The sequence below is a fragment of the Malaclemys terrapin genome, chromosome 7 (genome assembly GCF_027887155.1).
Source record: "Malaclemys terrapin pileata isolate rMalTer1 chromosome 7, rMalTer1.hap1, whole genome shotgun sequence".
NCBI lineage: Eukaryota > Metazoa > Chordata > Testudines > Emydidae > Malaclemys > Malaclemys terrapin.
In genome coordinates this window covers 117,330,660-117,357,967 of record NC_071511.1, presented here as the reverse complement: position 1 = coordinate 117,357,967, position 27,308 = coordinate 117,330,660, and the positions used below count along the sequence as shown (strand labels likewise).

The 27,308-nt window shown below is 40.2% G+C and overlaps 1 protein-coding gene across 7 annotated transcripts in view; it reads left to right on the top strand.

Annotated features, from left to right (window-relative positions):
• The window catches only part of VTI1A (vesicle transport through interaction with t-SNAREs 1A), a 344,685-nt gene that overhangs the window by 313,762 nt on the left and 3,615 nt on the right, over positions 1-27,308 (top strand). For 2 of the 7 annotated variants that reach the window (XM_054035481.1, XM_054035480.1), the window contains one exon: positions 26,538-27,308. This exon is cut by the window's right edge and continues 3,615 nt beyond it. In XM_054035481.1, coding sequence (XP_053891456.1) covers positions 26,538-26,631 — 94 coding nt within the window. In that variant the 3' untranslated portion in view covers positions 26,632-27,308. Of the gene's footprint in view, positions 1-10,532; positions 10,684-13,788; positions 14,745-26,537 lie in introns of those variants that run through there. The other 5 variants (XM_054035485.1, XM_054035484.1, XM_054035479.1 and 2 more) reach the window with 3 other exon arrangements.

The following is a 27,308-nucleotide window of genomic DNA, read 5'->3' as shown; positions in this document are numbered from 1 at the left end:
AATATGCCAAAAATTGGAGGAGTCAGTCAGGAAATGCAACCAGAGAAATTGATGCAGGCCTGGTGCAGTCTTTTCAGGGTCTTCTACATTTAGTAAATTATCAAGATAATTCCTCCTTATTCCCACAGATTCAGAAATGCAACAAGGAGTGCTGTAATCTATGTTTTTGCATCTTGCATCCATTTTATCTTTAACATAATTAATGTATGCAGTGTGCACAATTATTTTCCTTGTTCTCCCAGTTTGTGTGCTTTTCTGTTTGGCTGCTTGTTTGTTTTTAGTGCTTATGGAAGTGAGGAACTAATAAAACAGGAAGGAAAAAAGACATAATCTGGTAATGCACTGTGGCAGTTTCCAAACACAACTCTACCAAATCAATGCTGAATCTGCAACACTCTCTGCTAGTTAGATCGTTCGCCTCTTTCAAGCATATTGAAATGAGACCAAAGATTTGGTGTTACAGGTCTGTCTCATCTTACGCTGGGGTTATGTTCCTCGGTCAGCGTGTAAAGCGAAAACCACGTATAGACATTGAGTGTAATGGCGGGCGGAATCGCCCGCACTATAGCTTCGGGTTACCATTCGTCCAGATTCCCTGGGACATGTCCGGCTTTTCTAAGTTAAAAATAGCATCTGGGGGGAATTTGTAAATGTCTGCACTCCCCCCCCCCCCCCCATGCAGAGCGCGCGCGGCTGACAGGGCAGCCGGACGGATGGTGCCACTTGCACTGGGCTCCGGCAGCCAAAGAGAGTCCCTCCTCCGCTTCTCCTTCCTCTCCCCTGCAGCTGAGATCACTCCCTCCCTCCCTGCATTCGCAGATCACCGGACGTTCGGGCCTCCGGCAGTCTGGAGCTCCTCCCCCTGCCCAGCGCGCTGCTCAGCAGCACTCTGCGAGGGCGGGAACCAGGCTATGCGCTCCGTGGGGGAGCGCGGCAGTGTGTCGGACTGTGCGTGGAGCCTGATATGCTGTTCTGAGCGGCACAGTAAGGGGGCCAGGGGGTCAGAGAAGGGGCAGGGAGGTTCTGGAGGGGGCAGTCAAGAGACAGGGAGCAGGGTTGGATGGGTCGGGGGGAGGGGCTGTCTGGGAGTTGGGGATGTAAGGTTTTGGGCAGTCGGGACAGGTAGGGGGTAGGGTCCTAGGGGGGCAGTTAGGGTGAGGGGGTCTCAGGAGAGGGCAGTTAGGGGACAAGGAGCAGGGAGGCTTAGGTAGGGGGTGGAGTTCTGGAGGGCAGTTAGGAGCAGAGGTCTCAGGAGGGGGCAGTCGGGACAGGGAGCAGAGGGATTTAGATGGGTCAGGAGTTGTGGGTGAGGGGGTGGGGAGTGGTTGGATGGGGCGTGGGAGTCCCTGGTGTCTGTCTGGGGATGGGGGGTGGATAAGGGTTGGGGCAGTCAAGGGCCAGGTAGGGGGTAGAGTCCTAGGGGGCCAGTTAGGATGGGGGGGAAGGTCTCAGGGGACAAGGAGCAGGGAGGCTTAGGTAGAGGGTGGATTCCTGGGGGGCAGTTAGGTAGGGTTACCATACATCCGTTTTTTCCCGGACATGTCCGGCTTTTTGGTCCTCAAATCCCCGTCCGGGGGCAATTGCCAAAAAGCCGAACACGTCCGGGGAAAATAGCTTTAATGGCATCCCTGCCCCAGTCCCCTGCTTACCTTGCGGCTCCCACAGGCTGCAAGCTGCAGTTGGATTCCCCCGCGGCGGCTGCTGCTGCTCCCCCAGACAGCTCAGCTCTGTGCAGCTGAAGAGCCGAGCTGCCCGAGTGCTACCGGCTTCACGGTTTGCCGGGCAGTCCCCAGACCCTGCGCCCCCCTGCCGGCTGCTTCCCCAGCGTAGCCAGAGCCCGGGAGGGGAAGCGCCCAGCCGGGGGCGCAGGGTCTGGAGCTCTGGGGGCTGCCTGGCAAACCGTGAAGCCGGTAGCGCTTGGGCAACTGTTTCACGGCTGGGAAGGGAGGAGGGGGAATGTGGGGCGCTCAGGGGAGGGGGCGGAGTTGGAGCGGGGACTTTGGGGAAGAGGCGGAGTTGGTGTGGGGAAGGGGCAGGGCCGGAGCCCCGTGGAGTGTCCTCTTTTTTTAATGAGGAAATATGGTAACCCTACTATAGCTACAGTATTTAAATTGTTATTTTTCTCTTTTTTTTTTTTTTTTTTTGCCGACCGCGTACTGCTTAAGCTGAATTAGTGCATGTTAAATGCGCGTAAGATGCGACAGACCTGTATTTTTTGTGTGTGGAGACTCTAGATTCATATGAGACCTTGACACTCGTTCAACTAAAAGTTGCTCTGCTCAACCCCGTGGATGGAAATTGTCTCCCAAATGTAGGGTATTTGCTATATTCCCAGTATAACATCTTTGCTGGATTACTACTTTTACCTTTTATTTTTCAAGGAACCATAGACCTTAACTGATGTGTAGCCTTAGTTCAGTAGCTGAGAGGAAACTTTAAGAGGAGTGAACAAAGTTAAAAACAAAAACCCCCCCCCTCAAGGATCCGGTCCTCCTAGGGCTCACTGGTGCCTGTTTTTTTCCAAAGGAAGTTATGTAGCAAGCCCATAATCTACATTCTGTCAGGATATTTTAAAGAGAGGTTAATAAATAGAAATAGTAAGTAGAAACAAATATGAGCAATTCTGGGACCTTTCGTACTACTGCACAGTCTCAAGAGTAGCGTTCTCTCAGCCACGGTTTGAATGAAGAAATTCTGTCTCGTCTACTTGGGTTCAGTTCTGTGATCCGAGTGATTTTTGACACATCAAACCGACCTAAAACTTAATGAGCTTTGCTATAGGAAGTCAATATGCAAGAGAGGGCCTAGGAAAGTCTAACACTTTTTCACTTGAAAAAAATTGTTTTTTTTTTCTGGATAATTGTAATATTTGTAGAGGATTACAAGCCCCACCGTCTGTATATTTCAATCAGAAGAAACTTCCAGAAAATGTGCAGCTCATATTTGTTTTGAGTAATATTCCTCCGTATCATCCTGAGTTTTATAGGAGTGTGATAGGAGATTTATAGGAGGTGTCCTCCCCCTTGCCCTAAAGGGATTAGGGCAGGCCAGAGGGGTCAATTCGCCTATTAGGTGGCAAACTGGGAGGGTAGAGGGGGGAATTACGGCTGAGAGAAAAACCCTAATTAGGAGCATAGGCGTCAACTTCTGCTGGCGCTGGTGGGTGCTTGACCCCCTTTGCCCCCGGCCCCGCCCTTACTCCACCCCTGCCCCGCCCCCATTCCAACCCCTTCCCCAAAGTCCCTGCCCCAACTCTGCCCCCTCCCAGCCCCTATTCGACTCCTTCCCCAAATCCCCGCCCCGTCCCTGCCTCCTTCCCTGAGCGGGCTACGTTCCTGCTCCTCCCACCTTCCTCCCAGAGCTTGTTACACTGGGAGGTAGACGGAGGAGCGGGGATGCGGCGCGCTTAGGGGAGCAGGCGGAGGTGAGGCGGGGGGCGGGGCGGCGAGCTTGGCTGCCAGTGGGTGCAGAGCACCCACTAATTTTTCCCCGTGGGTGCTTCAGCCCCGGAGCACCCACGAAGTCAGTGCCTATGATTAGGAGAAACTCACCTGTGCAGGAACAGGCAAGTCTTCCAGAAAGCCAGGGAGCAAGCAGCAGATAGGGGCAACTGGGAAAAGCTACAGTCACTCCCTGGGAGGAATGAAGCTGGCAGACCCAGAGAAGAAAGGGAGAACCAGATGGTTAGGAAAGCGCCAAGGGAAATGCAATAAGGTATGGGGTGCAACAGATCTTGGCTGCAATGTAGAGAGTCCCTGAGCTAGAACCCGGAGTAGAGAGTGTGCCCGGATCCCACTGCCAGCCACTGCAAGAGTGGCAGTGTGAGGCAACAAACGACTGCAGAAACCTTGGTACACTCTCCCCAGAAGGGGGAATATGTATAGTGACCTAGCCGGAGAGATGAGTCACAAAGAGGACAGCTGTGGCTCCTGAGAGAAAGAGAGAGGCTGCAGAGGAGAAACTGATGGCATGTAACCCCTGAAAGGGGCGTTGGCCTGACTGAGCTAATCCCCAGAACCACCCGGAGGTGGTGCCATCCAGTGGTAAGCAGGGCAACCCAGTCACAAGGAGCTAGAGGCCAAATAATTGAGATAATACAAATGGAGGGGGATAAAGTGTCAGGAAACAATAGCTGTATAAATTTAGGGTGTCCTAAGAGGCTGAATAAATAAATGCCTGATACTACAGGTTGTTGTTGTGACTTTGTTAGGCCCTGATTCAGGAACACGTCCCTATTCAGAATATCACTTAAACACCCGTTTAACTTTAAGTATGTGCTTACTCCCATTGAAATCAGTTGGACTTAAGCACGCACTTAAGTGCTGTTCTGACTTGGTGCCTTAAATTGCTGGGGGGTTTCTTACATACTAACTGTTTTGTTCATCTGTAATGGCGAAGGAATGAAAATGGCAGTGGTGATATTGTGAACAAGTTAGAAACTATTTAAAACAACAAGACAACAATGAAGGTTGGTGTTAAGGAAAGTTGCAAAATAAATCATGATGAGTTTAGGGACCACTTTAGTTTTTCTTTTAAATAAAAGAAAAAGAAGAAAAACAGGTGTCTTTTTGGTACGGCAGATGCACAAAACTGCAGAAGCTAGAATTAGAACAAGGCCAAGGAAATAATGCCAAGATCTAGATTGGTTTTTAGGCCAGAGTTTACAGTTTGGATTTGGATTCAGGTTCAATGAAGCTGAAATCTCATGAGCTGTTCTTATAAGAATTTGACCGGAAGTTGCAAAAATCGTGCAAACTCAGTGGATCTATTCTTCTGCTATTTTGAAATGCAGATAATCTCACAGGATTAAACTGGTCTTGTAAGATCTTAAATGGTAACCAGAAAATAGGTTTCTCCTCATTTTGGATCTAATTTGGATCTACTTGTAGAATCCACCAATTCAAAAAGGCTTCAGGTGTATGGTTTTACTTTTGGCCCATCTCTAATCTGTAGTGTGCTTCACAGAACATTCCAAACTCAGATCACAAACTTGGTACTTACCAGATCTGTACAAATATTGCAAAAACCATTCCAGGAAAATTTGTTGGAATTTTTAAACAGATTTTTTTTCACCCCTTTTTCCACGTTCTCACCCTTTTTTTATGTTCTTCACTGTCCCTGAAGATTTTATCACAATAATTGCTTGGTGAGATGTATTTATTAAAAGTGCATTGATTTTCCCATCCTTTACAGTTTCCAGAGATGATCTGTTGCAAACAATGAACCCTTACCCTAATGAAGCTCTGATCCTTCTTTAACATTTGTTTAATTGAAGCTAAAACAAAAAAAAAATTATAGTATAATATTTTAAGAGCAACTGTGTAGCACCTTTCCAAGTTTGCATGCCTGTCAGCGAGATGTAATCCTGTAAGTGTGAATGAATAACTCCATTTCCAGTTTGCGTTTCCATTTCCATTGCAAAAATAGCACTGGGCACGCTATACTTCCAGAATAGATACCTTTCTAAAGCTTTATAAATCACACTCCAATAAAAAGTAACCTGAGGTTATTTCTTTATTAAAAATGCTCTTTATGGTTGGTGCTAAATCAAAAAAGCAGCCTTAAAATAACAAGGATTAATTTATAATTCTTTTCCAAGTATGTAGGTTGTATTTTGTGAGGATAGAAAGTTATATATAGAATTTCTCAACGCCTAAAGTTTTTCACGGCCATAGTCAGCTTGAAATGCCAACGCTTTAGCCATCCTCATACTATGGCTGCAGCTCATCGTGACAAAGGTGTAGTCCCAGGTTCTTGTGCTTAACTTTGGGGTTTGTGCATTATTTTGGTTATATTGGGCAAAAAAAAAAAAAATTAAGTGTTTACGTGATTTAGGAGTCAATGTCCCACTTTCAAAAGTGGCTTAGTTAACTAAGAGCATGGGTCCTATGAGCCTTTGGTTCCTAAGGGTACATCTGCTCTGTGATTAAAAAAAAATAAATCATGGCACTGAGTCTCAGAGCCCAAGGACAGCTGGCTCGGCCTGCAGTGCTAAAAATAGTAATGTAGATATTCAGGGTCAGGCTTGAGCCCAGGCTCAGAGACCCTCCGCCCTTGCGGGGTCTCAGAGCCCAAGCTACAACCTGAGCTCAAAGATCTATACCGCAGTTTTATAGCCCTGCATCCCAAGTCTGCAAACCCAAGTCAGCTGACTTGGGCCAGCCGCTGCCCTTCTGCGGGTCTTTTCTCATAGTGTAGACGTGCCCTAAGGGCATGTCTGCACTTAAAATGCTGCATCCGTGCAGTATTTTAAGTGTAGACATGCCCTTAAACTGTGCCATTGTAGCGCTTTAATGAAGGCACTTGTCAAGGCTCCTTCCCCACTCTGAACTTTAGGGTACAAATGTGGGGGCCTGCATGAAAACTTCTAAGCTTAACTACCAGTTTAGATCTGGTCCGCTGCCACCACTCCCAATGAGCTAACTCCCTTCCCTGGGTAGCCTTGAGAGACTCTTCCACCAACTCCCTGGTGAATACAGATCCAACCCCTTGGATCTTAAAACAAGGAGAAATTAACCATCCCTCCTCCTTTCTCACACCAACTCCTGGTGGATCCAGACCCAATCCCCTTGGATCTAAAAACAAGGAAAAATCAATCAGGTTATTAAAAAAGGCTTTTAATTAAAGAAAAGGGTCAACATCATCTCTGTAAAATCAGGATGGAAAATAACTTTACAGGGTAATCAAACTTAAAGAGCTCAGAGGACCTCCCTCTAGCCTTAGGTTCAAAGTTACAGCAAACAGAGGTAAACACCCTAGCAAAAGGTGTTTTTACAAGTTGAGAAAACAAAGATAAAACTAACACGCCTTGCCTGGCTGTACTTACAAGTTTGAAATATGAGAGACTTGTTCAGAAAGTTTTGGAGAGCATGGATTGATGTCTGGTCCCTCTTAGTTCCAAGAGCGAACTCCCACCAAAACAAAGAGCACAAACAAAAGCCTCCCCCCCACCACCACCACCAAGATTTGAAAGTATCTTGTCCCCTTATTGGTCCTTTGGGTCAGGTGTCAGCCAGGTTACCTGAGCTTCTTAACCCTTTACAGATAAAAGGATTTTGGAGTCTCAGGCCAGGAGGGATTTTATAGTATTGTACACAGGAGGGCTGTTACCCTTCCCTTTATAGCTATGACAGCACTCTAAGCTGACGGGAGAGCTGGAGTCAACGTACCTTAGGTCGAGTTACCGCGGGGTCTGCACCACAGGGAGTCGACGGGAGAAACTCTCCCATCGACTTACCTTACTCTTCTCATCGGGGGGGTAGAGTACAGGGATTGACTGGAGAGCGATCTGCAGTCGATTTCATGGGTCTTTACTAGACCCACTAAATCGACCACCAGTGGATCGATCTCAGGCGTCGATCCCAGCAGTAGTGTAGACTTGCCCTTAATCTCTTAATCTTCCAGTTTGCTTTCTGTAAAATGGGGATAATACTACTCACCTCAGTGATATGAAGATGAATCAGTTAATGTTTGTTTTATTAATTAATTAATGTGTATTTAACAGTACTTTGAAGATGAAAATTGTGTAGCATTATTATTGTTAGTCTAATTCATTTTTATTAATATTATTATAATTGTTGCTCCTATATTTCTGCTTTGTCATAAGACAAACAGCATTTACTTTTTAGCAAAATATTTGTTTTCCACTGTGTGCCTCCTGTCTAAAGTATGTTGATGGAGTTAAGGCAGGTTCCTGTTTTTGAACCCAAGTGTGTCTATTTTTAGCTTTCAGATGCTGGCTGCATGTTGTTTGTGTGTGCGTGTGCGTGTGTGTGTGTGTGTGTGTGTGTGTGTAAAATTGCGTGTATATGTCTATATATAATATATATAAAAATCATGAGCAAATTATATCTCATTAAAGATATTCCTCTCTTTCATTGGTGCTTATCTTTGTTATTGGAGGAGAATTTAGAGGCTATTCCTGCAAACAAATCAGTTTCTGTTTAGTATTAGTCCAGCACTGAGTCTCGTGTGCCCAAGTGGGACTCCATTCAGGAATAAGGATCCAGCCACACTCCTGAGTCTGGAGGATCGGACCTACAATCTGTAACGGTTTTGTTGCCTTCAGCGTGTAGCAAATTTGCATGTATGCTAGGCATCAGCAAAGTTTCAACATAAGGGCAACTGCACTTGGCAATTTCTCATTTGAAGACGTAACTAACATTACAGTAATGTTATTAGGCCCAATGTCCTACTGGGCCCTTTCCAGTTTGGGTAATTACATTTTCAGTTTTCCCTGCAATTTCAATTGGAGACAGTATCTGTTTTCACACCCTGTCCTAAAGAGAACATGGTGTTGCTGTGCACTAATTCAACAGCTGCTACATCCTATCCCAGAGCGGATGAAGCAATTCCATGTGTACATTTATAAGGTCCTACTCTGCTTTGACTATGACTCAATAGCAATCAATGGTAAATCTATGTGGGTATCCAGTGTCATAATTTGGCTTGTAGTTGGAGTCTAATTCCCATCCCTTACTTGCACTAAGTAGCATTCACTTGAGCAGTTTCAGTGACAGGATTGCAGAATCAGGCCCCTAAGGATACTTGGGAATTAAAGGAATTCTATAACTGTAAGGTATTATTATGATTACTACTCTGGAGAATGCAGAGGTATTGAAGACGGCAAAATAAATTACAGAGTTAAATGGATAAGTAAACCAGGAAACGACTGATGTTTTTTGCATAATAATAATCTTCATAATCACTTCATTTGCACAGTTATTTTATTTTAAACTTTAGGCAGAATTTTGAAGCATAACTTCAGTGGAGATTTTTGCTGTAATCTATAGAGTTTAATGAAAGCTAATTGGAGGACAAATTCTAATCTAATTAAAATGTGACCGCATAAAGCAGAAAGGATAAATGAAGGGAAATGGTCTATGGGGCACAGTTTTCAAACAATGATTATTCTGAATACTCAGTCAGATGAAGCTTTTGTACATGATGATCGTGGATGTTGCCAGCAATAAAACAACCTTGAGATATTTTAAATGAAAGTTTTAATATATTTTGTTTTAAAAGTGGACATTTAAGTCACAGCTGTGTAAGGCTTTAAAAAAGCGACACACACATTCTCGTCTAAAAACATAACAAGTAAGTTAGCCAAAGGTATACATTCCATCTAAGTTCTCATGATCAGCAGATGCAAATGTTCGCAGTGTGCAGAAGAGTTATGAGCCCTAATGAGATTTCAATACAGAGCAAACAATAAAAATTTATGCATTGCATAGTTTTAGTGGCCTTTGGCTTCATGGTTAGTGTTACACCCTTTCAACAGCTTTGGTAATATAATATCCATCTGGCTTTGGAAGTAAGAAAAATTTTAGGGGTGAATTGAAATTGTGAAAAATAATTTGATTGATTACTTTGTCAGGGTCCTGCATTTCCATGGTATAATTGCCCATAGTAATCGTAACCATTGTGCAGATACATAGGTTCCAGTTATGTTCTGACACAAGCTTTGAAAGATTCAGGTGAAAGATAGGTTTTCCAGCATTTGAGACAGACTATTTCCTGTTCTACACGTATCCAAAGCACTCCCAAACAAACCCCCTAGCAAGAACTTTCCGGTAAACGAGAGAGTTGAAAAGCTGCACTTTCGCTATGAACGGTCATGTGTTACAATAAAAGAGGTTGAATACATACATAAAAAGAAACACACAATAGTCACTAAAATAAATGTAAGCAGTAGGGGATGGGGATACCCTAGAATTAGTGAATTAAACTGATACAGTTTGAAAATAAGCTTGACCATCTCAAACTTCAGATCCTTTTTTGTTTTAGTTTTTAATAATTCAGAACCTTGAGTTTAATGGTTTCCTGCCTTACACTGTATAATATTAAAAAGTTTGCATGGGATTAATAACAGATTCTCTGCATACGTGTCACAGCACACATCTGCAGCAAATCTGCCAGCATATTTCTTATACTAGTTTTACTTTGGGGCCATAAAGTAATTCCTGTTTTGTGAATGAGAATAAACCTATTATGCACTAGGTTAGCTACACCCAGTTTCTACTCTTCAGGGGGAAAAAGCTGCTTATTTGATATGGCGTCTCAAATTTCAGTGTTCTGAAGTGAGTTTAAGCCTCTGATAGATTTGCTTGAGCAAGCTGTTGGAAATTGCCTTCACTATTTCTTGATTTTACTTGTCCCAGGGAGTATTGACAAACTTCTGGGCAGCAACAAACTGAGGGAACTTAATTATAAAGTGTAATGTTTTACTGCTAAATTCGTTAATGAGGCAACATGCAAAAACTGAAATATTGACCCATGTTTTCTCTTAAAATAGTATAAAATGTTTTTTTTTGTTTGTTTGTTTTAAAGAAGCAGCTTTCAGTGGTGCAGTTTTGCAGCTCACAAAAGCCCCTTTTCCCATCCACAAATAGCTAGCTTTCTCTTTGCCCCAAGGGAATTGTGCATAGCTCAAGTAAAGTTTAAAAAAAATACGAGATCGTTTCCCAGTTTTAATTCAAACACTATGCATATACTCTCTCTCTCTCTCTCTCTCTCTCTCTCTCTCACAAAAGGAAGATCCAGAAGCGTTACACCAAGCTGCCCTCTGAAAGTTCTATTGACCTGAAGTTTACTAAACAAATAAATGAAGAAAGCACCATCTGTTTCACATCCCTGGAACAAGTTCTGCCCTTGAGATGTAGAGCCTGACTCAGTCTTGAGGTGGTGTAACTCCATTGAGTTACTGTTGATTTACAACCATGTAATATTGAGCAGAATCAGGCCCATAAAATAGATTTAAAACATAAGGTGAGACTTTGTATGTTTATATTCTTTAAGAGATATAGGACCTGATCCAAAGCTCATTGACTTCAGTGGATTCTGGATCAAACCCTCAGCTTCCATGAGCTATTTAAATTTTTTCTTATTGGTATACGTGCTTTTTTTTCTCGTGGAGTATTATTTTTCATAAACTTACATTTCTCTGTCACTGTCCAATAAGTTTTTGTTGTGTATGACAGCTTTCACAGAAACTGGCTCTAAAACAAAGTTTTGCAATTAAACTCTCCATTTAGATCTACTGAAGAAAAGTGCTATATAAGAGCTAGGTAGTACACTTCTACCCCGATAAAACGTGAATTCGGATATAACGCAGTAAAGCAGTGGCTCCGGGGGGGGGCGGGGCTGTGCGCTCCGGTGGATCAAAGCAAGTTCGATATAACGCGGTTTCACCTATAACGCGGTAAGATTTTTTGGCTCCCGAGGACGGCGTTATATCTGGGTAGAGGTGTATTATTATTTATTATTTATGAAGTGAAATAAAATAATAGCAAAGAGAGAGAAACTAAAAGGGAGAAAAGATGTTGTTAGAGTGTGATTTGAAAAGAGTCAAGGAAGTAGTAAGCTACTAGAAGGCTTTTCCAAAAGGCAGGAGCTGCACAGAAGAAGACTCTTGCACCAAAAAGTGACATGTTTGTGTGAAGTGGCTTTAAACAGGCAGTTCTATCCATTTGTGATTTGTTCATTTCTATTAGTGAGAGACAGAATTGGCCCATTTCGTCCCTGGCATAACTTCATTTACTTAATTGGAGTTGCATTAGATTTAATTATATGTTTATTTGCGATATTTTATTCAACCACTAGATGTCTCTGTATGCTATATATAGTTCCAGAGAGGATGAAGCCCCTGGTAAACAAGGGAGACAAAACTGGAACTTAAACTGTGTGGAAATCTATTTCTTTTGTGTCTGTAGTTGTAGCTGTGTTCTTTAATAAGCAGCTATTGTTTAAAGAGAACTCTGTTTCCATACATTGTGATATCAGAGAAAAGCCTACAGAGATTGAATGGTTCCTGACTTTTAAAAAAAAATGCCCATTTGTTTCTCTACACCTGCTTAGGACAGACTGTGATATCATATGTCATGAAACTAGAGCCAAAATATATTCACCATTGCTAGGTGGGTACATCAGGCAGTCACTGGAATTTGAAATGGGTACCTCTTTCATTGTTTTCAGCATAGAAGTAATGCATAAAATATAATATCGCTACAAGTGATTTTTTTTAAATTAAGTGACTGTTGACAATTTAGTGTTTAATTCTCTCCTTCATAACCCAGCACGCAGCGCTGTATGTCCAAGAAAGCCAGCAGCTGTACCTGCACAAGCACAATAACTGATTTACCAGCATTGCAAAAGACTGGGTATCAGATGTCAAGTTTAGTGGATTTTTTTTTTTTTTGAACAATCAGCTGAGGAGTGGGCCTGGGTGCAGAAATCTATTTCACGATGCTGTTTATCAGTCAGTCCTCTGACTGACCTAGGTAGCTGCACCTGTGACCAGTTTTTTGTAGAGATCTCTGAAGAAAAATGCAAAAGTAATCAGCACATGTTTGCCTTTCATTTATCTCTGTCATTTGGGAATAAGATACAGATAGTATCAGGAGCAATGAAAGGTACATTCTGATATTATTTTCAGCTTTTTGTCTAGACAGAGAGGAGCAACCACTTGTATCTCTGGAACACATACCAAAATAAAAAAAAAAGCCTACATTCTAGGCTGAAGGCCAGAGGGGGTAGTAAGCTGTCTATATTTAAAAAAAATAAAAAAAGTTAAAAACCACCAGCTACTCATCAGGTGATTGGAGACTGTGGTTGTAAAAATGTGCTGCAGGCAGAAGTTCTGAAAAATCCCAGAAAGTGTTGAAAACATCTCTAAACAAGGTATTTTTCTCCTGCACCTTTCTTGCTAAAGGTCCCAATTGCTGCCAAGAAAAGTAGTGAGAATGTTAGCTGCCAAATAAAAAATTTATGACAGTGTTTGGCAAAGGACTGTATCGCTGCTTGTTTTATACATTTCCACAAGGCTCTTGCGGGGCTGTTGGACACATACAACTCACTGATCACTGCGCTTTATCTGTTCTGCAATAAAGAAGAGTAAACTCAAATGAAGTAGTATTAAACAATATGACTTTTTTTCATTGAATAACCCTCTATAAATGTTTGCTATGGCAAGAATATCCTTTAATATAATATAATACAACATTCCCCATAGAAAAATGTTTTTTAAATCCTTTATCTGACCATTACTTATTAGTGGAGTAATTTTCTTAGTAAAAATACGTGACTCTTTCAATTAAAAATCTATTGCTTTTGCACTTGTGCTTGTTATACATTGGAGTCTGGGCCAATAAACTGCCTGTTAAAACATAAAGGGGCCCATTCACTAAAGCTTGTGCATACCATTTATGTTTGAAAAACGGGGGAAAGAATATGCTGGAATTTCATTGCTCACCAATATCAATTAGGGTTTCGGACTGTGTCATTAAATTAATGTTATGGGAGAAAAATATTTCAGTGTATTCAGTGGAAAAGATATTTTTAATTAAGGCTGTCAAGCAATTAATCGTGACATGAAAGAAATTAATAGCGATTAATTGCACTGTTAAACAATAATAGAATACCATTTATTTAAATATTTTTGGATGTTTTCTACATTTTCAAATATATTGATTTCATTTATAACACAAAGTACAAAGTGTACAGTTCTGACTTTATATTTATTTTTATTTAAAATATTTGCACTGTAAAAAACATAATAGTATTTTTCACTTTACCTAATACAAGTACTGTGGTGCAATCTCTTATTCATAAAAGTTGAGATTACAAATGTAGTATTATGTACAAAAAAAACCTGCATTCAAAAACAAAACTAATGTAAAACTTTAGAGCCTATAAGTCCAATCAGTCCTACTTCTTGTTCAGCCAGTCACTCAGACAAACAAGTTTGGTTACAATTTGCAGGAGATAATGCTGCCCGTTTCTTGTTTACAGTGTCACCTCAAAGTGAAAACAGGCATTCGCATGGCACTGTTGTAGCCGACATCGCAAGATATTTACGTGCCAGATGCTGTAAAGATTCATAGGTCCTTTCATGCTTCAACCATCATTCTAGAGGACATGCATCAATGCTGATGATGGATTCTGTTCGATAAAAATCCAAAGCAGAGCGGACTAATGTATGTTCATTTTCATCATCTGAGTCAGATGCCACCAGAAGAAGGTTGATTTTCTTTTTTCGTGGTTTGGGTCCTGTAGTTTCTGCATTGGAGTGTTGCTCTTTTAAGACTTCTGAAAGCATGCCCACATCCCATTCCGATCAGATTCTGAATGGCACTTAAACCTTGGATTGAGTGCTGTAGCTATTTTTAGAAATCTCACATTGGTACCTTCTTTGCGTTTTGTCAAATCTGCAGTGAAAGTGTTCTTTAAAAGAAAATATGTTGGGTCATCATCTGAGACTGCTATAACATGAAATACATGGCAGAATGCAGGTAAAACAGAACAGGAGACATACAATTCTCCCCCAAGGAGTTCAGTCACAAATTTAATTAATGCATTATTTTTTAATGAGCATCATCAGCATGGAGGCATGTCCTCTGGAATGGTGGCCAAAGCATGAAAGGACATACAAATATTTAGCATATTTGTCACGTAAATACCTTGCATCACTGGCTACAAAAGTGCCATGCAAATTCTCACTTTCAGGTGACATTGTAAATAAGAAGCAGACAGCAGTATCTCCTGTAAATGTAAACAAACTTGTTTGTTTTAGCGATTGGTTGAACAAGAAGTAGGACTGAGTGGACCTATAGGCTCTAAAGTTTTACATTAGTTTTGTTTTTGAATGCAGTTATGTAAACTTACACTTTCACGATAAAGAGATTGCACTACAGCGACTTGTCTGAGGTGAATTGAAAAATACTATTTCTTTTGTTTATCATTTTTACAGTGCAAATATTTGTAATAAAATAATAATATAAAATGAGCACTGTACAGTTTGTATTCTGTGTTGTAATAGAAATCAATACATTTGAAAATGTAGAAAAACATCCAAAAATATTTAATAAATTTCAATTGGTATTCTATTATTTAACAGTGCGATTAATTTTTTTGAGTTAATTGCATGAGTTAACTGCGATTAATCGACAGCCCTATTTTTAATACAACGTTAGCACATTGACAGTAATATTAAGTTGGCTGATGGTGAAGTAAAACCCTTAAAAAAGTACTTTGCCTGTCTGAAGAAACAAAATTATCTGTCCCTGTCTTTTCAAAACAGTTATCAGATTATGCTCCCAACTGATAATTAGTGCTGCTTAACACAGATCTTGTCATTCTGTTGTCTCAAAACTATAGATCGTTTATGCCTACTCATTATCATGTATTTATGGGGGCATGAGACTTGGAACACAAGAACTGCTCTTTTCATGTGAACAATAGGTGGCAATACACCACAGGGGGTGGGGCCAAGATCTCGCCTACCACCCATGCAGGTAGAGTAGGTTGCCCCCTTTGAATGGATCGGGCAGTGGTAACACTGCCTTTTGTGCTCCCGGAGCTCCCCCTGGGGCAGCACAGTTCCACACCACACTAACACAGACCCGTGTCTGCAAGGCACAGTTGAGCCCCATACCATAGCAATTATTCAATAGCAGCCAACAGTACTACAAATGCTATGTGCCTATATGCTTATATACTTCATGGTGTTTGATATAAAGTACTAAAGACAGCCCCACATTAAGAGGATTATTTCAGACAGCATTAGGAGTTAATTTACAGAAGATTAGCTCTAAATCAGGCAGATATCTTAAGCAAATTATCATCCATATGAGAGATTCAGAGTCAAAATATGTGCATGTGTGGTGAGGAATGCGGGTTAGCGTCTCCTAGAACACTGAGTAGTCTGGTAGATTCTTTGTTAGTTTCCTTTCTTAAGGTGTTACATTTTGAATATAGAGTATGTACACTTTATTTATTTCTCTATACACACTCCTTATTGATGCTGTTTATTGGCAGTGTAACAGTTTAACTCCATGTACCTCTCATCTGATTAATATTGTATACTTCGTGCTGTCCTTCCATTGAGTAGTGTTTTGTTTAACCTTAGAAATGATGTCTCCATGTTGTGTGATCATTTTAAATCGGTAATATACATCTTGACTTCAATGTGACATACTTAATCCTTTATTTTTTTCTGTTAAAACGACTTACATTTTAATGCCAAATTCTTAAAAATTGAGTGAATAAAATGGCAGATATTAGAATTGAGATTACAACTGTGTAAAAATAGCTTCCATAATGTTTAAAGCTTATACATTTCAAATTTGTTTTTTATCCGCAGGGATGATTATTTTGTACTCGCAAACAAATTTTGTCCTTCAGGCTGCAGTCCAGCAGACATGAGCAACAAACCAATCCCAATCTGTTTACTTACCCACCCAGTTTCCAAAACACTTGTATAATTAGTTGAAGAGATTGTAAAATGCACTGGACCATCTGCCTAAATCTGCTTTTTGAGTTGTACTTGAGATTCTGAAAGTTTTGAAGTTTCAGGAATGGGTTGCTCTAACTTCTGAAATGTGTGTATTTTACTCTCTGAAAGGCACTCAACTGATTAGTCTTCAGTGTGACCCTGAACATGTTTTTTTAATGGGGAAGGAAGTCTGGACAGAGTTCTGCATTTTAGTCCTTTCCTGATGGACCAAATACCTTTAGGCAGGGTTGGCCTGAGGTCATAAATGCCTCCCTGTGAACACTGAAAAAGGAACCTTCACACCCTTCACAAGATCATGAAAACTGTGGAAAAGCCCAGTTTCCATTTAGGGTCCCTCTGGTTGCAAGATCTGCAGGTGCGCTTGAACTTTGACTTCATCTGCTGTGGTTTCATGAAGTGTATGGGCACCTGGTATGGTTATTAAACTGAGGTGTCTGAGATCATAACAAAGTAGAGGCTTTTCTACTCCCCTAATAGAAATGCTGTAACATGCTGAAAAGAAAACACTCTAATAGTGGTGAGTATCTCCTGTCAACTAATTTGATAGTTCTCTATCAGGTAAACCATTTGTGAATACATCGATCCTTTTTATTTTTCACTGTTCTGTCTTAGGTATTCCCAGGATTTCTCTGAACCAGTTGAGCAAAAATTGATTTTTATTTGTTCCACTGGCCTTGTGGAAAATTAGCTTATGAACTGGTTTTTATAGGGAGACTCAAAGCACAGCACAGGTTGAAAAATAAGCCTATAGCAGTCAGAATTGTTGTCTGAAATGTCTTCAGACTGGAAGGCTGAATTTATTGCACAAAACAAGTCCTAGCAATGTGGAGGTGCGCAGTCCTGCTCATTATCACTGGAAAAGGGGAAACCAAAAAGCACAGTAAAAAATTAAATTTTAATAATGCTAGTGATATTTTCTAAATCCTTCCTGACAGAAAGATTCTCATTATTTTTATCTGTCTCAGAGTAGGCTCTTTTAATGCCATCTCACAAATGGCCTTAGCCATGATTGTTTTCTTTTCTTTTAAAGCATTTGGGGAAAAAAATGAATATATGCTTTTCTATCATTCAAGAAGTGCCATGAAGTAGTAACATTTTGGATAGCACATTTTCAGGAACAATTGCTGAGATGCCTTCAGGTTTATACAAAAGAGGTCAACATTATTAAGACAATTGTAGTCAACTTCCCATACGAAAAGACACCCAGTCAAATGTAGTGTGAAAAGGGGGAAATACTATAAACCAAGTAATGCCCAATCTCCAATTTAATCACATCTAAAAACTATAGATTAAAATTGAATCAAGTCAAAGGATATTACATATTTTCTTTCTTGCTTTCTTCTACTTAATATATATTTCTAGAGTAATCTTAATGGTTCTCAACTCTGGTATAGTACAAGTTTTTTCTCTTTTTTAAAACAAATGCATTTTTATTTTTTTGAATATGCATGGCATGTAAATGAAACCACTCTTATAACAATAACCAGTACACAATCATATATGTTCTTGTCAGGTTTTTTAAATGCATACACGCTCATGCTAGAGTAACAGTTGCTTTAGTTGTAAGTGTTTTTGTTCATTAACTGTTTGGAAACCACAATTATATATACCCAGCAGTCTAGAAAACGCCACTGTTCTAAAGGCTAAGATATCCATCCATATTAGAGCTAATTCTAAGATGCCTATCAAGATATCATCTAAGAACCATGGTACTGTAGCTTGCAGGCACACTTTTGACATGCTCTTGTTGGCACTTTGCCATACTGGCTTATGAGAAAGAAAGTGTGAGACTACAGGTTATATATTTTTAAATGGAGGGGTCCACGCCATATATTTAATAGCGTGGCCTTACAGTCAGCTACTCAAAACCCATCTTCCTGAGAACTTTTTCAGAGTCACGTCTCCCCCAGATTCTCTCGCATTAGTCTTACGGCTCGCCAAGGCCATGTCAGCTGTACCACGCTCTAACAATCATACCACCGAGGAACTGGGTTCCATGGCGTTTTCTCCCAGACACCAGCTGGTGTGTGTGACCTTAATGCACTGCTGTTGTGCAAGACAAGAGAGGAGGGCCCTCTTTCATTTGAGTTAATTTGATTTCATTTGTATCATGGCCTGGAATTGTTCAAAGACAGTTTCCTTGGATTTAACATGTCTTTGTTGATGGTAGTTTTGTGTTCTGAATTTTTAATCTGTGAAAGGTGATAAAGATGACTTAAACTGGGGGTTGGGGAGAAGAGAGTGGCTCAAGAAATTAATGGGGTGCTGATCCCTTCACCTCCAGCTTGCCACGTTTCATAGAGTTTTCCCTAGCAGTGGCCAGAAGATAAGTTGTTCCCTTCTGAGGATTGTATGGTCTGTGTGAAATGAGTCGATCTCACTCCAGTTCCAGATGATCCCAGCCCAGAAACCCCCATTACCACCACCATCCTGTTAACACAAAAATGCTACTTTGTTAATGATCTCAGCATGGAGTGAATGGACATGGAAACAATAGGGTTGAGGCACATTGGTGGAATTGTACGAAGAAGCATGTACTGTCTCAGTCCATTCGGTACATGTTGAACAGAGGAAGAGTATTCTCTAGTCTAACACTTTTAACTGGATTTGCATGTTTTCAAAAACAGATGCATAAATGAAATCTCCTTCAGTAACAGGAAAACTAGGGCTGTCCTAACTGCCTCCTTCATATCTGAGAGGCAAGGTGGGTGAAGTAATATCGTTTATTGGACCAACTTCTTTTGGTGAAAGACGCAAACTTTTAGGCTACATGGAGCTCTTCTTCAGGTCTTTTGTATTTGGCACTTTGGCCTTTATATCTTCATTCATGCCACTCCATGTGCTCCAACTCGCGTATCGAGCAACTGCCCTTTCTTCAAGTCACTCCCAATGTCTTTCTTCCCGGCATGTTACCTGTGATTGCCCATGTCTGAATTACATTGTAAGGTCCCTGGAACATAGATATGTATATGCTGCTCCAGGCACTATCCCAGCAGTCAAGAAAAAATAATAAAATCCTGCCATTGTTAGAATTCAGTTAACATTTATAATTAAATCTCAATGTATGTATTGATAATCTAAGTGGTCAACTATTTGGGCTATCAAATAAATAAGATATCAACACTTTTTAAAATGTTTAATATGTGTTTTCATCTTCTTTTAAATATTCCAGATTTGGGGGAGGGATAGCTCGGTGGTTTGAGCATTGGCCTGCTAAACCCAGCTTTGTGAGTTCAATCCTTGCAGGGGCCATTTAGGGATTTGGGGCAAAAATTTGCCTGGGGATTGATTGGCCCTGCTTTGAGCAGGGGGGTTGGACTTGATGACTTCCTGAGGTCCCTTCCATCCCGACATTCTATGATTGGACTTCAGATAGGATTGTTTTAATTTTCCATTTCTATGGCCAGATTTGCAGAAGCTGGCACAGAGGGGTGAAAAGCACACTTCCCTGAGCCAACCAGGTCCCACAGGCTTCAGGAAGGATTCACCCAAGAAAAATGAGAGGTGTTTTCACTATCCATTCCCTCCCCCAAAGGGGGAGCAGCTTTCATTCTGATCAGAAGCTCCATATGGAATTGTGTGGATGGGACCCATTGCAGTGAGATGGCGAATTAAGGACACTTGCTGACCAGTGTCATCCATTTTCTGCAGTCTTCCTGGTCCACAGAAGATTACAGCCACTTTACACAACTACAAAATCTCCCCTACGCTGACTTTGTCTTTTTGGCCCTTTGATGTAGACGAGGGAGAATCTAGCCCTATGAGAGTTGCTGCAATTGCTTGATCCATACCTTAAAACTATGTAGGGTGACCAGATGTCCCGATTTTATAGGGACAGTCCTGATATTTGGAGCTTTTTCTTATATAGGCACCTATTACCCCCCACCCCGTCCCAATTTTTCACACTTGCTGTCTGGTCACCCTAAAACTATGTCTATTATAATTTACATTATTCTTCTGTTCAGGCTCAAGGTGGTAATTCAGCTGATACTGATGTGTTAATAGGGTGATATTGTGACTAGTGTCATAATATTTTAGACAAGTCATATGGGCTTTTCTCAAAATAAACTGTTGTTCATCATTTAGCTTTAGATTTCAAATTCAGTGTTCAGCAATAAGAGATCTAGTTAAAGTACTTAAAATTACCATGAACATTCAAATGTAATTGAAGTAAACAATTCTTCTTATTTCTGGGACACTAGAAACTCACATTTGTTTCTGGCGTTGGGGGGGAAATGTCCAACACAATTCATTTCCTCCACCCTAATTTTTAAAAAATTTGAAATTTCAAAATTCACAGTTTTGAAAGATGAAACATTTTGACCAGCTCTATAATTGGCTGATAAAATGGAGGAAAACGGCATGCAAATGTTGTTGTTTTTTCTATATATTTTTTCTAATTTCAAATTTTCAAAATTTAAAATTTCTAACATCAAAAAAATGTCAGCCAGCTGTAGTCATTCTGCGCAGGGCTCTACAACTTAGTTTGCCTCCATCTGTTTGTTCTTTTAAGAGTTGCTTTTGCTTAAAAGGACCATCCTTTATTTTAAGGCTGGGAAAAGTGACCTTTCCTGAAGAGGAAGATTATTCAAAGTCTTAATTTAGCCCCTTAGTATTAGGCATCTAAGCCTTGTCTACAGGGGAATATTATACCAGGTTGCACTGATACCGTATAATCCTCTGGGTGGGCACTCTTATTTTGGTATAAGAGTGGCTTTTTTCAGTTTAGTTTAAACCCTTTCCCAGGGGATGCAATCTGAATTGAAAAATGCACTCAGGCCAGAATAAAAGTATCTACACAGGGGCTTATACCCGTATTACTGTACCAGATTAAATTCACACTTTAGCAAACACTGCTATCACTTTTCCATTTGGACATGCCTGCCGATTTTGAGTACTCAGAACCTCTGATGTGCACATGGATATTGTGTACTTAAAGTCTTACTGTCTGATTTGCGTGCCCAAAGGTTTGCATACAGGAAGCATAGCTATGGGTCACCTATAATTAGGTACCCACAAACATAATGGCAAAGTAGTCAACGTAGCCATATAAAATGGGTTCCAATATATGAAGAGGGGATCCTTCCATCCAGAAAACATATAGGAGGCGCGTCCAGTAAAATCTTAAATGCATGAATTATCATGAAATGCTCTGAGATAGTGGCCCATAATTATATGCCCTGAGTTTGTCATCAATCTATCTGTTTGTTTTTCAAGCCTTTTCTTTCAAGATACAGCCCTGTGTTGTAATGAATGTGTGCTAGCTCATCCCCAAAGCTGTTTATATATATATATATATATTTTTTTTTACTTGTAGCCGTGTCAGAGATGAGCTTCTGCTGGAACTTTTTTGCGGTGTTTGTTTTGTAGTCTTCATTATTTCAGGTTAGGCACACACAATTCTTTATGTACCCAGAGTCTGCACTCGCTCGTTTGTGTTCCATATTTTGTAATCCGTTACCCAGGATTGCTAATTTTCATGACAATTGTTATTGTACCATCAGTGCTTAGTAGCAAGGCATCATTATTCAATGCTGGTCAATCAGGCACTAAGGCATGTGCAAGACATCAGGCTGAACCCATACAGATGTCGTGCACTCCCCTGCTAATGAATCCCGTTTTATAAAAAGGTTTAAACACAGTTGGCATCCTTAATGCAAGGTTTGCAATAGCTTATTCTGGAGCTGCTTCGTGTTTATACAGAGCGGATCTAAACATGTCACAAACAGACTTAGAGCCATTGTGTGTGTGTGTTTGTGTAGCTATATAGAGGAGAGAATTTTTTTTAAATGTATAAAGCAATACAATCTGTGTCATGGTGGGAGCATGTTGTACTGATGTGCAGAAGGCGGCAGTGTTTGGAAATGGATGATAGGGCTTGTTCGCCAGACCAGTGGATATTGGGTGCATCTCAGAGTTGATCCTCTCGACCTCTACGATGGAAAGCTGACTATGTCGTTCATCAACTCACAGACCAAAGTTGGCATTGGCTCCAAAGGGAGCCTCCAGGAGGCTTTTTGCTCAGAGGTTAGACATTGTGACCAAACGCAGGGAAAGGGTCAGGCCTTTCAAAACAGAGTAGTGGGAAACTTGGCAGAAGTGGGCGCACTGTAATGTAAATATTTTAGCTTGGTTTGTACAGCACGATGTTCCTACCTTCCTGTAAACATCCCCCACCAATTACTGTCCCATTAAACTGTAGCTGATAATCTCTCAGTCAAACCCAAATGTTAGGAACTGGTTGCACATCCACTTGATGGGACATTTGTTTAACAAAAAGTGGAACCGTCGCACATACCACATGTTCTTATAGTTTCAAGTATGAATGGGGGAGGGATAGCTCAGTGGTTTGAGCATTGGCCTGCTAAACCCAGGATTGTGAGTTCAATCCTTGAGGGGGCCATTTAGGGATCTGGGGCAAAAATCTGTCTGGGGATTGGTCCTGCTTTGAGCAGGGGGTTAGACTAGATGACCTTCTGAAGTCCCTTCCAACCCTGATAGTCTACGATTCTATAAAACAAGAGAAATTAGCTCTTAACTCACTCAAATATTCAGATCTATAGCCATGGATTCAGCCCATGAGCTATATCAAGTAAATGGTTAATTCATCTAGTATAACAGCACTGTGATTCATAATGTAAACTTGAGGAATCCTTGATGTTTCAGTCACACATTCCTCTTAATTTTGGCCATGCATTCTTTTAAAACTACAGTGCGCTAACTTAATAAAATGCAGCATGCAAATGCACAAGTTTTTGCCTTCAGGCATTTTAGGCATGGATGTTTCAGTGGGTGTCTTCTTTCAAGTGTATATTCTTTCTTAAATTATTTACCCTGTAAACATGCTTTGCATTTTCAAAGAAGGCTCTGGGCTCCTCATTCAGTAGATTTAGTTGTGTGTAAGGTAATAGAGATAAAAGTTAGCATATCAATTTTGCCATGCTAACTTATTAGCCTTTTGGTTTTTTGCAGCAGATGTTGAGCCCCATTTTTCCCCCTTTGGTAGTATCGTTCCCTCCCCCACTTTAAATTCCTTGCTGTGTTGCCTACAGCAATACCCACTGGCAGTGTCTGGCTGTGACAGTACTATAGGCTCCTCTACAGATGGGTCCTGCCAATGCCAACCATTGTTCTACCACTGTGAGCTGGCAGGACTACGTGGTATCACTCAAACCCCCCTTTCCACTTGATTTTTTCTTTACTCTGAAGGACTGCCCTTGCCTATTGACTCTGAAACGTGCTGACACCCAGAACTTGTGTTCTCAGTCTGAGCCACAGTGAACAGAATCTAGAGTGACCAGACAGCAAGTGTGAAAAATCGGGACAGGGGGTGGGAGGTAATAGGAGTCTAATATAAGAAAAAGACCTAAAAATTGGGACTGTCCCTATAAAATCGGGATATCTGGTCACCCTAATGGAATCAGACTTCAGCATGTTCCCTGTTCTCTAACCCCTCCGCAATGTTGTCCTGCTGCTGCAACACCTCTTCATCCATTTTCTTTGCAGCCCTGTCCTCCTGGTACTCTGCATTTGGTTTAATTTTACTCATGCATTTGAAAGTAAAACGGCATTTTAAAAAAAAGATATAAAATTACTCTTTAATTGTAGACTTGGCTAGTAAAACTATATAATGCTTCAGTAGAGGAGTCTTTTGATAATATCCATCCTATTTTATGATTAAATTGTTCCTTTTAACTTTTTTTTTTTTTTTTGCTGCACTGGGCAGACTAATTCAGATTCCTAGAAATTGAACTTTGATATGTATTTCCTAGACTCACACTTAAACTGAACCTTTAATTAGCAGATAGATACAGGTGGCTGCATGTATAGCTCGGTGTCCTTGTGAGGAGGATGTTAGAGACGCGGGTGCAGATTAAGTAATCTTGCAATCAGGTGTGCAGCTGGAGAATTAGAAATAAGACTTTTGGAAGGATCATTTTATTTTATTTCATTTTTTCAGCCTGAAATGATGAAACACAATTAACTAGGCCAGATACGAGTAGATGATTTAAGCATTCAGTATGTTATGTATGCATTTGCCTAACTATGCGTTAGATTAAGCAAGTTTCACCCCCAGTTAATCCTTTGTAAATTAGCATTATGGATGCCTTGGAGCCCTCATCCCACAAATAAAATGGTTGTCAACCCAGCTGTACTGAATATTACTTAAGGCGGAATTTTTTAAGAGTTTTCATGCTTTTAATCTATTTCACTGCTGAGTTTCAATTTTGCTGAGTTTCTTTTCAGGACTGATGAGGGTGACTGAGTAAATACGTATTCTGGTTTTCATGCATCCACTTGGGCAAATCATTTGTTATCAGGTGTTTTGGAGAGAATGTCACACCACCATAAAGGGAAGCTGTACGTTCAGGTGTTACATTGAACTGCAAACCAGCAAGAGACAAAAGCCCTTAATTAGCTTTATTTTGTTAGACTGTTACATGTTTTTTTAAGAGTGAGAATTCCTCCCCGCCCCACCATCCCTTTGACAGAGTAAATATTGCCTGTTAAGTTTGAATTAGCTGTCATTGCAAAAGAATTAATGCTGTGGTTGAGCCTTTCTAGTGAGGAAGGGAAAAATAAACGAGATAGATCTTAGTTCAGCTTTAAGTGATAAATGAGGACAAAGCAGGCCATTCATCTCCTGCTAGGAAAGTGGACACAAGCACTAAAGCAGTTTTGCGGAAGACGTGTCAGCAAATGTGATCATTTTGTAACCTGTCAGGAGGATAGAGAGCTAGTCCTTTTAGAGTGTCACAGGGGAGTGTGTTTGTCTGATTTGACAGTTTTCATCCATCCATTTGCCTTTTTTTTTTTTTTTTTTTTAAGTGGGGGTGAGTAAGGAGGGAGCTGAAGTTGATTAAACTTGCATCCTTATATATTTATACTTTTCAGTACATACTTTATGTGTATCCACGCAGGCTCAAACAAAAACCATTTAGTAAGGAAAACTCCCCTCTACTCTCTGGACTCTCCTCTTACCTAGTACATGAAATACTCTTACTTTAACAAACTGCATTGTCACCCCCTTTCAAATTTGGGCACTAGCCTGAATTTAACATATCACAAAGCATGCTGTACCTCTTCTTAATGCATGGTGGTTCTTTGCTTGGTTGGACATTTATTTTCTTTTTGCAGTTGACCCAGCAAAAGAAACTAAAATGAACAGGGTGGTTGGGGTTTTCCCCCCTTTGCTATTTATATCAGATTCAGATGATGTGTTACATCCAAGTATGTTTTGCAAAAGTTCCTGCTGCATGAATGGCTTCTGGAAATATTGCGCTCTGTGGAAAGGGGAGACGATGATATGAAATATTTAAAATCCAAGCCTTATGCCAGATGGATCCAAATTATAGTCTCCATTGTTAAACATGCATATGAATATATGTATATTTGTGTGTGTGTGTGTGTATATATATATATATATATATATATAAAAAACTGAGCAGTTAATTTCAAGGAGAATCTGAAGTGATGCAATTTCTGTTTTTACCAGAGAGGTTGTTCCCAAAAAATGGCTGAATGATATTAGGTGTTTGTTCTTTTGGCATCTTTTTTATTATTACTAATTTCCATCTTTTTACTACATGGTAAATGTAACATTTGCCTATTACCGTAAGTGAATGTATGCTACAGAGACAGATGAGGCTTTTATAACATAAGCTTCACAGTTTGACACTTGCTTTTTTATATCATCCTTTTTCTTCAAAACTATCCTTTATTCTTTTCCCTTGGTATTTTGGTACAAGTAAGTACCTCACTGACATGTGTTTCCTTGGAATCTTGTACCTTAATGGCAAAATCCCCTGAAAATTAGCAAATTGTTCAGGAAACAAGAGAGAGAGAAAGAAACATCGCAAAGGTTACATACTGGTTTAAGAGTCATTAGAGTATTTTTTTATTACAGACCACCCTGCCCTGCTTGGATTATATCACAATTTATTATTTAATTGTTTAAACAAGTTAAAAGTGAATTGTAACATGCTGTGTGATCAAATTATTAATTTGTTAAGATTAAGAGCTGGTTCTCACAGCTGCATCAGCAAATACTTTGAAACATTAGAACTTGAGAGAGAATAATAAAAGCAGTCCAGAATATGCAGTAGTCTTTATAGGTGCTTAGCTGAAGTTGTGGGCAAATCTTTTATCTCCAAGATATATGTCTGAGACAGGTCCACCTTTTTATTGTTTTACAAATATTCTGCCATTTTATGTATTTTTTCCTTTTCTTTTCTGTTTTTTTTAGGATCATCCAAAACCGGATTTTGATAGTTATCTTGGCAATCATCATCTTCTTCACCATCCTGATGGCTATTTATTTTTCTGTCAAGAGACACTGATATCTTGGTTCTTCACTAAACAGCAACAAACTGCTTGTTCTGAGTAATTAAGACAAAGTGGTCACATGAATCACTCTCTCGCACTGACAGAATCTCCCTGTCTTTGCCGCTGTTCAACTCAGGTGCAAGTAGCGTAAAAATACCTTGTATTATTGATTGCATGTGGATTTCGTTTTTTCCCCTTAAAATGAATGTTTTTGGAATCTTCATATATGGGTTTTTATATAAAAAACATAACTAAGAAGAATTAATGTGTGTCAGATTCCACACTGGGTTATTCATTTGTAAGTTACAAGAGTTTGGTGGGGTGGGGGTGAAGTGTCTCCACACTTTTCTTCTGTTGTGTTGGGTGTATAAATATCTAGCAGTATCTGATCTTCTGTGACATCAAAGAATATGAGTAAAGCAGAGACCAAATGATATAGAAAGTGAACCTGTCCCATGTGAGCCACTCCTGTTCAGAAGTGTCCATAATAAATGTTAAGTAGTTAATTTTAAAAAAGACATCACCTCATGTCAGAAGGTGTTTAATACCTGATCTGAACCTACTACTTTATTTGACACAATTTTGCCTGTAAACTTTCTTTACTATTAGAAACATTTCCATTTGCACCAAGTCCCAACTATGATATGTGCATTACTTGCCCAACGTTTAATAGTGACCATGGAACATAGTA